Source organism: Malaclemys terrapin, chromosome 2 (genome assembly GCF_027887155.1).
Source record: "Malaclemys terrapin pileata isolate rMalTer1 chromosome 2, rMalTer1.hap1, whole genome shotgun sequence".
In the NCBI taxonomy this organism is placed as follows: Eukaryota; Metazoa; Chordata; order Testudines; family Emydidae; genus Malaclemys; species Malaclemys terrapin.
Window position 1 is genome coordinate 230,109,402 of NC_071506.1, and position 13,581 is coordinate 230,122,982.

Sequence of the window (13,581 nt, forward strand, 5' to 3'; positions counted from 1 at the left end):
TGATTATTTGTCTGAAAATTCATACCGGAAGTCAGGTATTTGTTAATAACTGTTATTCATCTTTGTCATTATTTTCTATTTAAAATGTTTCAGGCATCCAACCAGGAAGCAAAAAAAATACTTTGGGCCCAATGCTCAGGTCCAGCTGGGCTGAGCTCAGCACAGATCCACAGGCAGGAGAACAAAGGTGGCTTAAAGCCACATTTTTACACTCTTCCAATCCTTATGGCTACTGGGACCCAATTTAGCTCCTGGAGTAAGTTAGAATAGATTCAAGGCTACTCTAACCTGCACCTCTGGGAGCCATTGCACAGGCTGTGGAATTGCCATAGTGCAAGGTGCTCCAGCTGTGCTTTGTTCCGTCCTCGACGTATCCTTCCTGTTCCCCTGCAAACTCCTTCTACTGGGTAGGAGTTGGTGATTTAGACATAGCTATTGTAGCTCTATGCCAACCAGTGCTTCTCCTAATCAAAGGGAATCTCATCAGGCAACTTTCATAAATTGGTTGGACTGGGGTCCAGTGATAGGTGTGTGATTTAGACGGCCAATCATACACCTTAATTAACCAGTAATGAACAATTAAAGTGAAGAGTTCACAAATGACTCACAGGTTAACTCATCTAAAATGTCTGATCAATACTTATGAATACCAAATACACGCACAGAAATCAGGTTAGGTTCATGAATCAACCACAAACAGAAAAAAGGGCCAAATTTGCAATCATTATTATTCAAGATGAACATTTTGGTCAGCTCTTGTAACAGACCTGTAGCTGACATGGATTTTCAGTGTTTGTTATCTAAACTTCCCCCCCTCCCCACCCAAAAAAATGAACAAACCCCTCCCTGTAACTATTCCAGCTTGGTTACAACTACAGAAATGTTCTGTGTCTCCATATTCTTTGCAGTAGCCAGGCAGAATGCTAGATCCTGTTCCATATCAATAAAACCACATCAGACTCCAGACATAAGTTCATTACATTATACACCCTGTTCAACCCTGATGCACTATTGTTACAAAAACACTGTAAAAATAAAGCCAGTGGATTATTACAGCTATTTCTATACTCCTTTGGAACAGGGCCTTCGGCATCAGGGAGAATAATTTCTGTTGGCAGTGATCCACCTTTTGGATCTACATAGACATAGGGGTGTCCCTGGAAAATATCAGGACACAGACCCAACAGTGAACAAAAGAAATCACTCTACACCTGACAGTCATAGCACCATCACCTTCACTCCTACACTTCTTGGCATTCAAATCATGCAGTTTATTAGATCTGGAGCCGAAGAGAATAGAAGTTGTAAAGAGCACTAGAAATACATTTGCAGAACAGAATCTTTCAGAGAGGAATGACTCAGGTCAGTGCAGGACCAACAAAGCCACTTAAGGGAGAGTTTGGATAATTTACAGAAGGCAAAATTTTCAAAGGATTTGCACCACTAAATTGAGCTTTTGTGTGCCCAAGGGAATGTAATGGAATTTGTGTCCAATAAGCATTTTCAAAGGAAAAAAGCAACTGTGCACCACATACGTTGGATAGTCAAAAGTTGCTACAACTGAATTGTGCTCCTATCAGCAAGTGGCATAAAAATACACCACCTATTAAATTTTCACATACGTGGAAGGTGGCATAAGTGATGGTAAGGGTGTAAGCAGTTTGCCAAAATTTGAGACAATTACCATCTGCACTGTATGAGCAGCCCAGGCTTGGCACCTGACTACACTGCCTCCTTAGCCCTGCCATGTTTTAAGGAGCAGAAGCTAGCTTTATTCATGGGTGTTGGTGAATTTGTTTAGAGAAAAAAATGACACCGAGGAACATTTTAGGCAATCTCAGGCTTAAAGCAAGGGTTCTGGAGAAGGAGATGGTGATGGTAATAGATATAGGGGCCACAGATCCCATGGATGCCTGAGAGTCCACCATACACTTCAAAGTGGGTCTACAGGCCATGGGGACTTTATAGATTTACTGGAGATGGGATTTCTCTTGTACAAGTTTGACTTGATAGCCATTCTACAGCTGTGTGAAGAGGAGCCAGAAGGGTATGTGGAGAATCACACACATAGGAGCCATGACTGAGGTGGTCAGTCACCATTGTTCTGGGTAAGTCATAATAGCAGACTGTTTGCTGCCTCCAACTCCATTCAACAGTTTCTGTGAGCAACTCCCAGGAGTTTTAGTAATTATATTGGCTTCCCTAGGGGCAAACATGACCAACAGTAGGTTCATGAGAGAGATCTTTGACACTGCACATCTCCTATTCCATCCTGTGCAGATTTTGATTTCTGACAATATTCCAGTGATCATAATTTTGCACTTTTGATCATTTAGCCCCTAAATATAGGGGAGGTATGTTAGGTGATAACAGAACTGAGTACAATATCTGCAGTGAGAATAAACATTTGAAGTTCATCCCCTTTCAAATATGAAAGGCTTTTACCCACACATTTTTTTTAAAAAAGTCTGACTCTTAATCTCCACTGTTTCTTCCTCTAAAACATCTCATTTGAGGTCCTCTTCCTTATACTACCCTTTGTTTGGATACCTTTCTTTGCTTGATCCAGCTTTTGAAATATTAGAAAATCCCTGTTATGAGCCAGGCTGTGCAGTAAGCATGTAAACATAAAGCTCTGCCATGATGCTAGCTGTAGATAGCCCCAAGTTGTATCAGAATTGGAACAATGCTTTTCCATCTGGTCTTTCAATGTAGGAGAGATTTCATGTAGGAGTCATATATCCTTCTTATTTTGAATGTTAGGAATTTTCTGAATATTTCTATATTTTAGGTTTATATAGAAGTATTTCTAGGTGGAAAGTTTTCAGTTCTCCATAACTGTTATGTACAACATGAATAAATCCATTTTCATTAGGGAGTATATTTTTTAAAGGTCTCAAGGGTGGCTAGGAACATAATGCCCAAGGACAGTCAATGGGAGTTAGGCATGTGACTCCCATTTGTGCGTTGGAAAATTTCCCACTAGTAATGTATCACTTTTGAACGAGTTCATCTTCAGTCTGCTTAGCCAAGCCACCTCCTGGCTAGCACTGGCCACTTCTGGGATTATAATGTCACCCTATGGCACATACTTTGCACTATTGTAGATTCCTCCCACTGCCTACTTTCCATTTTTGGGCCCCTTCTCCCAGGTTTATGCCAGCCAGAGTTGACATAAACCTCAGGTGAACCAATGATTGTAACTGTATTAATTTTTTGGTAATAATGACAGATTCAGATTAACAATGAAGCTATGAGATGTAACCAGGTTTAACTTTCAATTTAAAATTGATCTCTGGCAATTTTCACTTATGTGTATGCTATTTGGGAAATATTTCCATTTTAGAGAGAGAAGCATTTACCTATTCTGGCAAATCACACACACCCACTCCTTTCTTTTTTAATGCAGTGTCTGCGTTCTTAGCAGAGCTCTTTGCATAGCTGGCAAGCTTCCCCAGATTCACACCAAATTCCACAAAAATGGGGAAATGCCAACTTTTCCTCATCTGAATGAAAGCTGCAGAGCACTAGTTTTACATTTAAATTGCCATACACACCCAAACCCAAGATCCACTAATTGCAAGAAAACAGCACATATTTCATACTTTACAACAAAAGTGTCCAGTACAGATTTTTAAATGCCCTTGGTAGCCAACCAATCACAATGTTTTGTCAGATTATGCTTCAGAAGAGTAATTCAAGCAGGAAGAATATTTACTAGAAGATGTTAAATTTAGCCATTTAAAAATGTTTTCCTTCTTTGGGCCAAATCCAGCCTTGGCCAGCACAGTAAGAAAGAGCAGACACACTTTCTGGTGTGTCCTCTGCTACAAGGATCCTGCTGGGTGGAATGCACCATGGACTACACTTTGCTGCTTCCTCTGCACAGGAAGACATCTGGTACTAGTTAGCACTTGCTACAGACTCTGGGACACTTGCTACAGCATATGGGGCTGGCTACTAGATACCTCCCTAAGCCATAGACCATTTCTTGTTGGGGACAAGGTGAATAGGGTACTAGTTAGCACTTGCTCCAGATCATGGAGCCAATAGATAACCCACAGACCATTTCTTTTGTGGGACAGGGTTCATATTGGTTTGGCTGTGTGGTATGGGGAGATCCTGCATGGCTGCTTACAATGGGGATTGGGAAGGTTGTTGTGGAGAGAAGAATTAAGCCTATAACTTCAAACCAAAGTAGTCTGGGGAACGAAGGCTTAGCAGATCTGTCACTGCACTGATATATTATTAGCCATCACCCAACAGGGCATGGTGGTGCAAGGGCCAGAGAGGCCCATTCTAGCCCAATGACTGGAGTAGAAGCCATGGTGTGGGACCACTTTTACTTCCCAGCCTGGGCAGAAGATTCTCACCACTACCACCCTCACAGAGATGCCCAACACCCAGTCCAAATACATATATAGTAAAGTAATACAATTAATCTGTGATGGAAAAATATGAATTAATCCAGGGGTGCCCAACCTACAGCCCGTGGACCATACACGGGCACACCAGAGCATTTCATAAGGCCCACGGCCTGCTTCAGCACAGTACACTAACAGCTGATTCATCAGCGTTTTGTCATCATGTTAACATCCTTTTAGTTTACACAAGTGTGTATACAGACACTGCTGTACATAGAAACAACCTATCTAAATACACACAAAACAAGATGAACTTAAAATATAAATTAATACAGGTGACTTTAAATCTTATTAAAATATGTAGAATGTGTTTGGCCCACACAAGGTTTGTGCTTGGGTTTATATGGCCCTCCTGTGTAATAAGGTTGGGCACCACTGGGATAGTAATGGAAGCCAACAGGAAAAAAACCCTGTTCACAGAAAATGAGGAAGCTGAATTTTCAGTGCAAGGCTGCATCAGCATCTCAACAGCTTCCTGGTTTCAAAGTAATTTCTCTTTTCTAATTAGCTAAAACCATCATTTCTTTTGTTTTGACAGGTGCCCATGTAATGGATGTGATCTAAAACCACTAGCAGAAGACATCTAGGACATTTTACAGCAACTTAACCTCATCCTTCTTTCTTTACCGGCATGAAGGATTTCACTGTTTTGATTTTGGATTTCAGGGGAATCCAATTGCTTAATCACTTCTCGCCTCTTTGGAAGATTTCCTTCCTAGGAGGCAACCCAGGGTGCTTCTAATTAGCTTTGCATTTAGTTCAGTAAATTGTCCTTAAAAGAAATTCAGGTTTTTCTTTTTGTGCACAAAAGTATGAATAATAAAAACTGAAATCTAGATACATTTATGTCTTCATTTATGTCTACATTATTGAATTTTTGCTTCGTTTATTGTCTTTACAAATAAACAACTGCTATGCTAAGTGTTTCTGATAATAATAAAAGAAAAAGCCAATGGCTTTTATTTTGTAGAGTTCCATATATGTTTCTGTGGAATTTCCAAAATGAATGTTCACAACACTTCTATGTAGCAGTTCAAAAGTATTCATCACACATTATTGGCCTGATAACTCATTTAAATGTTGAGGTCTTCCAAGAAAAAGAGACCTTCTGAAATAGATTTTTTGGTTAGTCTTCAAAGTCAACATTTGCATGAAGGACTTTCCTTTACCATGCTCAAATTATTTAACAAAGGTTAATTCAATAGCATATTCTTTTCATATTGACCCAACTCATAATTATTAAGGGAAAAGTAAAAGCTATCTTCCTAAACAGATCACTTTCATGAGGGCCACATGTAATTAAAAGCAAGTTTGGGTTTAGTTTTGGGGTTGGGTTTTTGGTTTTTTTTTATTTTGTCTTTTTGGGGTGTCAACATGTTTTTCTTGCAGAGATTCAGAGACAAATTAGTTAAAGCAAGCATTTCTAGCTTGTAAGTCTGTTGTTTCATCTACATGTCTGACTGGCTCCCCACGAAAGGTGAAAGTTACTGCTAGTTTTACGGTTACTCTTTTTGTTACAAGTTATTCTGCTGATAATAAGACATACGAAGCAGTATATTGCTCTACTGACAGGTCCTGGCCAAGAACAACATAGGCAAGGAAAAAAGAATTTAAAAAAACCCTGCAAAATGTTTATGAATTCTAATCCTCAGCACATGAATAAATACAACTGACAAACTGCAGAGTACCTTACAAAGGCCTTTCCTGACCTTTCTAATTTGAGTTCAATTGCATGTGCAGTGTTTAGAAGCCAAAGTTGGTCTTGCCAATGTTTTTAAACTACGGTTGCAGTACGTATCATTATTTGTAAAAGTGAAGTGCCAGATAATAAGTTATAATTACCCTATTAATCACCTGTAAAGAATTGCATTCAAGGAAGAATGCATCTTCAAATTACAATAATTGGTGACTTAAAGGAACCAATTTTTTCTGTCCTTGACTGGAGGAGACTTTGTAGTTGGCTGTGCAAATCTACAAGTATTCTGTTGAAATGAGGCAGTGTACACCATATATATGCTATGGTCCATATCCTCATCTAGTATTGATTGGCATAACTCCATGGAAGTCGATAGACCTGTGACAATTTACACAAGGTGAGTATCTGACCCTATATCTACATGCCCTTCCTTATCAGCCTACCCATCTCAGCAATACCTTTAGTCACAGATTTTCTGTGAGCAATTTCTTATGGTGGTGATGATGACATAGTTTCTGAATCTTCCGTCTCCAAAATTAGCAGGGGCAGTATCTGCTCTCTCCTTGCTGTAACATTGTTCAGTTTGGTTCGGAGATGTGTGTCTGCCTGTTTCCTGCATGTCCCTAGTTAGATTTAATACTTGGAAAATAAACATGCTTGTATTATAAATTATAATGTAAGTGTACATGAGAAGAATATTTATTGTGTGAGAGGTTTCAAGATCTTAATGTTCATGTCTTTCCTCTAGTGAATTATAATGCACATGCACTCACACTTATCTTCATCTTCCATTATTAGAAGTCCTTTCTTCCATTTATTATGCTATATTTTCCAAACAGATAAACCCATTGAATCACCCAGCCTACTTTATTGGCCTCAGATTACTGGTCCCCCTTAAGAGCCAATAGAGTTAGGCCAATATTTCAGTGCACTCACACATAACTCACAGTGACATACATTTCATGTCTGTTTCCAACTGTAGGTATTTTTCTGAGAATGCAGAGGGTCAGCAGCTTTAGAAGCAGTAGCAGGTGTGAGCCAACATTAAAACAAAACGAGGCCTTTCTCACAAAGAAGCAACGTCACCAAATGGTCATCGTTGGCTGTGGAGAGTCGGGCCCCTGGCATAGTGATGGGAGTAGGGTGACCAGACAGCAAATGTGAAAAATCGGGACAGGGGGTGGGGGGGGGTAATAGGAGCCTATATAAGAAAAAGACCCAAAAATTGGGACTGTCCCTATAAAATCAGGACATCTGGTCACCCTAGGTGGGAGCATATTTTCATTAGCATTATTTGTCTCTGCACGAGGCTGCAAACCTCAGAGAGATATTACCTTAAATGTGTCCAGGCTAACCAGGGCCAAGCAGAAATCAGGCTGACACATCTCCAGTCTAAAGCTGGGCAAGGTTGCACTGTGAGAACATTGCTGTTGTGGCTGATTTTGAAGGAGGAGGATTCAGAGGATGTGCCACCATCACCATCACCACCACCACCACAGGAAACTGCTGTGTCAGATATGAAGTTCATGAATGATAGTGTGGGTGAGAATGGGCAGGAGGGCAGGCTGATCAGGAGGGTCAACAAAATTTTATGACTAAGATTTTCAAACAGAGTGCCTGAAGTTGGGCTTCTAAATTCATATTTCAGCACCCAAACAAGAGGCCTGACATTCAAAAGTGTTGTTCATCCTTCTCGAAAGAAGACACTGGATGGTCAGCACTTTTGAAAACTTTTCTTTATGGGCCATATCATAGATCACCCAGCATGAAACTCAAATCGGGCTGAATATTCTGCTATGGAATGCTTGTTCCCACAGAGTGCAGGGGGATGGGGAGAAGAGAGACCTTTCCAGCAACCCCAACCATCTTCACACAAGGGATCATTTTTCTTTGCTCACCCCTCTACGGTAGCACTCCCTTAATGTATTAATTCCTACACTGTCCCTGGTGCCTGCAAGGGAGAAGGCTGAGGAACTGTTTGGGGTTGCTCCGGGGAGTTTCCTTGCATTCATTTCCTGTTCCCAAGAAGCTCTATAGCTCCTTTTCCTGGAAGAGGTGCCTTGGACCTTCTGAATCAGGCTACTTGTTCTCAAGACAGGCCACTATGGTGCAGAACCAGCGTATGCAGCCTGTTGGGGTGTACTATGTTGCCATGTAAACTAAGTTCAAGACTTGCAATATAGTAAATTTTCCTTAACCTGCAAAGGAAAAAAATAATGGGCTTGTGTCCTTTATTGCTTCTTTGTGATACATAAAGAAAGCCTGAAAGGTTTTGGTTCAAAGTAGGGGGGAAAGGCATAGGAGAAGGGGGCTTCCTGCTTGTTTTTAGCACTACAAATGTGTGTCTTGTCTACTTTGGAAGTTTCTATGGACACTGGAGAATTGGTGAAATTGAGACTTCACCAGAGCCAATAGATTGAAAAGTGAGCAGCTGAAAGGGGGAAAGAATTTTTAGACAAATTGTTTAAAACTGTTTTTTTTTAACATGTATTCAACTCCAATGCTTGAAGAACATTTGAGAGAAAAGGTCTTTGTTATATTACTATTACTCTTTTGATTCAGGTTTGAGAACTCCCAATACACATCTCTGAGATGCTCAATAGGTTCTCCAGCAAAATTAGGGAAGGCCTCATGTGACATTTTTGCTGTCTATAAAGTAAAACACAAGCAGAAAAAAAACAACCCTTTCAGGCATTGTCTATGTATCATTAAAAAAAAGGCATAAAGGTCTTTAAAAAGTCCTTCATAGGTGATCTTATGGGTTGTAAGCAATTTCCACTATAACAAACAGCACTTCACATCAATCTAATAGGCCTGAAATGGTGCCCTAAAAAGGAATTAGGAGACTAGTAAGTAAGTACATTAAAAAATACTGATTACTGGGGTTGTCAGTTTCCAGTAAAAATAATGACTTGCAACACTGTTCCCCATAACAAGATTTCACAGACCATGGCATGAGGACATGTGACAGGGTCACAATTTAAGGTAAAGGTACGTTGCCTTTATGTATTTGATTTTTGTATGTGCCTTTAGCAGGTTTACCCTTAATCATTTTCACCACAGAGTGAACATATGCAGAGAGCAGAGATTTGCCCGTGGATGGTGGAAAGAAAAGTATCAAAATACTGCATGAAAATGTGCTTTTGCTATTTTCAGTCCAAGAACTTACCAGCAAACTTGAGAGAAGAGCCTGTTTTTCCACAATAGCTCGCTCAAAGACTTGATCAATGATGAGCATCAGTGACCCCCACTGATGTCAAGGCAGGTTCTCAGCAGGTTCTCAGCACAGCATATTGAGTCCCTCTCAGAATCAAGAATAGTTTTGCAAACCCTAGAGATTCATATAAACATCTGATGGTGGGGTGCTTATCAAAACCAAAATAACTTCCGACTCTTTTGCATTTTGCTCATTACTAAGACATGTGCAAAAGGCACTTATTTCTTAGGAAAATTAAAAGAAACCAAAAAGACAGAACTTTTCGAAAACATGGATTGTCGTCTGAAACCCTTGGACTTGTCTTTTACCTCATTTCCTAGAAGGGCATTTACGCAGGCTTCAGATGCATCACAGATGGCAGTAAGGTCATGTCCTCCCTCCAGTGCCAGCACCACACGGCCAGCTGCTAGCTTCAGCAACTGCTGCGTTAGGTGACCAAAACCTAACATGCAAAGACAATAGTGCAAATTAGTAAAGCAGAAAAGATTTTAATGACATATTTTACATCTGTTGTATCAGAAAGTCGGAAACATGAGGATATTGCACAAAAACATAAGATCAGAACTATGGTCCATCTATATCAGTAACCTGGCTCCAACACTGGTCAGCCCTAAATACTACAGAAGAAAGTATAACTGTGTACCTCTGTATTCACACCCTACTGCAATGATATTTGTACAAAATATGCATTGTGAGGTATCGTATGAAAGCTAACAACACACTGGTTATTAATATCATTGTAAAATGATACACATTCACATAGTTATATGTGAAGCTATGAATTCCCATTGTGTGATGTTACTAGAACATGTTTACAACCAGACAGGCTAGCCTAGGTAAAGGTGATAAACAGGTCTGTCCTAGAAAAGGCAATGCAGATTTACCCCAGTTTACATATTAGCAGTAAACAAAACCATCAAGCTAAACCAGTGGCATTTATCCCGATCCTGAACTCAAGAGGTAGAGATTTAATATGATTCCTGTACCCCGGAGAAACACAGGAGACTAAATCCCCAGGAGGCCTTCCTAACTTGTAAACATAGACATACCATTGGGGATATAAGGAACAAAGAGAAAATCCACTTTTATCCTTTACCAAAGGAGACAAATAACAACAACAACAACAACCCAACAACAAGTGATTTGAGCTCTGTGATGGATCCTGGCCAGGCTGGCTAGTAAAAGCTGAAAAGGAGGCTGTGGGTAAGAGAAACTATCTTGATCAAAGACTGTATCTTGCTAAATTAAGTTTTAGACTCTTAGATGCATTTTTTCACTTTGTAAAGGGACCAGCACAATGGGCCCTGAACTTAATGCACTACCACAGTGTAAAAAACAAATCATACTAGATGTTACATTTTGGTGTTTGTTAAAGTCATTGCACTAGCAACAATCTCTGGAATCAGGCTCAGTGCAGGCTGGAACTGTTCAAGGTTTACCAGACAGCTCTGCTGGTGTTCCTCAAGCATTGATCCACAGCACTCTGTATCCCTGTATCACAACCAGAGGCTGCCAATGGAGCTCCATTGGATCCAGCTTTATGAGGGTATTCAACTCAGGTAACACCACCACTTAAATTTCATCTGAGATTAAAGTTAGGTGAAATTCTTTCATTTTTGTTTCATAAATTTCATAAGAAGTTGGATAATTTCGGGAGGAAAATTTTGAAAATGGTTGTTTAATTTCCAAGGGCAGTTTTTGCTTTGGCTTGACCTCCCTTCCAATGGTTAATGGCAGGTAAGGCCTTGAGACTTTTTAAGTTAAATTCACAACACACTTGCAGCCTGGGACTCACACTTCTATCCACTCTGTTCTAGTTGCTCTTCTGACAGTAGTCCCTACCAGCTCCAGAGCACTGTGTGTCCCCTAGGTTTAATAAACAGATTAGCAAGACACCCAGGAGGTTTACAGCTCCAGAGAGACATTTTTACTGTGCTCCAGTGAGAACGGAATGTAGAAATTTGACATTTCAATAAATGAAAAAAATATTCTGGAGAAATCTTCTGAGGCACAGACTGAAGCCCTGACCCTGCAAGCATTTACACATATGCTTCAGAAGTAAGCACATGAGTAACTCCATTTACTTCAATGGGACATATAGTTAAGCGTGGTTATAACTGTTTGCAGGATCGGGTCCCTAATTATTCCACATTTTGCCTAATTGTTCACAAAATTCTACTTGCCACTTGTCCCAGGGCTGATCCCAGAACCGTTGGAGTGAAAGGTTAATTCTTTAAACCAATTCACAACCTAGTGTAGCTCTCTAAGAACTGCAGTTTTGACTCTACTGAAGCCACTACACTGTGGTTCAAATTACACATGGTTTGAAAAACAAGCAAAAATTTAAATCTCTCATTTAAGCTCAACCTTCACTTGTGTGGGGGGGGAAGCTTTGCAAAAGCCCAAATTTAGTAGGATAATAAAAGTGAAGGAAGGAGTGGAATGAGGATAACCTTTGATCATTGGCCAGTTTCCACTTTCTTTTACCTAGAGGATTTATTTCTGTCTGCATACTACACATGCGATCTTCAGACTCATATCAAGACAGTGCCAGCAGCAGTACCATGAGATGAACACATAGCATTCAAAGGAAATGAAGAAGAATAAATAGTTCATGGGCTCCCCACATCCACATACTGTATAACTCTCCCCTCAGCTTTGTGAGAAGTGCAACAGGACTTTAAGATGCTATTATCCCTCACTTCACACAGCTTCTGTCAGGAAGGAAAAGTTTTACTGAATCCAGTACCCTGCACAGTTTGAAAACAATATACGACCACAAGGGTCACTGCAGCCACAACATAATTTTCTGGCAATAAATTCAGAGTCTCTCCCAATAGATTTTTCTTCTTTTTGAAAATTGTACACAGTACTTGTGATAGAGATCATTACCAGGTTATTTCATCTGCTTGCTTTCCTCAAACTACTAGCAAATATCAATGTTACAATATTCACTACTGGCTTACTAGGAGATGTCTACACAATCAGCCATACAAGACATAACACTCCCAATACAATTCCAGGATGGAATTAATCGGACAATAAGAGCAAAAATCTGGTAACACGATAAAGGGTTGCCAAATGAAACCATTATGGAGGGGGCTTTTCTTCAGCACAATTACCCAGAAAGTCAAGATGACTTGCTGCAGGGAGAGGAAATGACTTTAGCCAACAGCACCAATGCTTCTTATGACTGAATGAGTTATGGAAATTCTTAACAAAGAAACTTAGCTCATGTGCCATTATAGCAAGCTTAGAAAGATATTACCTTCCTAAAGGAAATTCCCTGAAGTACAGAAGTAACAACATGGAAATAAGGAATCCCAGGTTTTAAGATGGGCTGAAGTTTATGCCAAATAAATAAGGGGAGTGGGAGAGGAAGGGGAAACAAGCACTGTGAAAAGAAGCAGTCATCTCTCCTGGTATAATAAGATTGAGCATGTCTCTGAATTCCCAAGTGACCAGGTGCTTGGGAGAAGGAAGGGGTCAGACAACCATTTTTAATCCTAAACCTTCAGTCTCACCTGAATCCTTAAAAACCAGTAGCAAATTCAATTCTTGGCCTCTCTGCTAACATTGCTGACAATGGTGCCAGTTGTGATGGTGGCTTCAAAAAACAGTTTCAGTTCGGCCTTGCCATACTGTAAAAGGGTCTGCTTTTGCTGTGGTGTACAAGATTTATAGTATGGTAGCATTTTATATGAACAGAACAGGTTCCGATAGAGGTTTAAAATGGAAACTCAAATTAAAAATATTAAGAGCTTGATTTGCAGTTTAGCCTTAAATGGACATCCCTTTTTGAGCATAAAATTTGGTGGACAGAAATAATTGCAAGGACAACTCAGGCCATTTAGACATCAACGTACATAAACTGGTGGGTACAGTCCATTACTTCGATGCGTAAATGGCTTAATTGTGTCCACAATTACTTGCGCCCATGAGTAAGGGTATAAAAAGAGGATGTCATTTTGAAAACATCCAGCCCTATGGATGTTAAAAATTGATTGTTTCAAGCGGATAAATAATAAGGAAAAGATTAAACACAGACTGGGTATTTCCCAAATGCTACTGTGAATGTGCTGCATCAGTACATTTCTTAATACTTACACAGCAGTAGCTAGATTTTTTTAAATAGTTTAATTTTTTTTTGTGCCAGGAAACTGTGAGCATGGTTTTGTGCCAACAATTATTTTCAGGCACACTTTATATATCGAAATACCTGTTTCCCTCTCAAATCCAGTTCT

General features: G+C 39.9%; 1 protein-coding gene across 1 annotated transcript in view; it reads right to left on the bottom strand.

Moving 5' to 3' along the window:
- Positions 1–13,581, bottom strand: part of HDAC9 (histone deacetylase 9) — a 641,420-nt gene that overhangs the window by 19,896 nt on the left and 607,943 nt on the right. Inside the window, exon 24 of the mRNA XM_054020255.1 lies at positions 9,646–9,779. Coding sequence (XP_053876230.1) covers positions 9,646–9,779 — 134 coding nt within the window. The remainder of the gene's footprint in view (positions 1–9,645; positions 9,780–13,581) is intronic.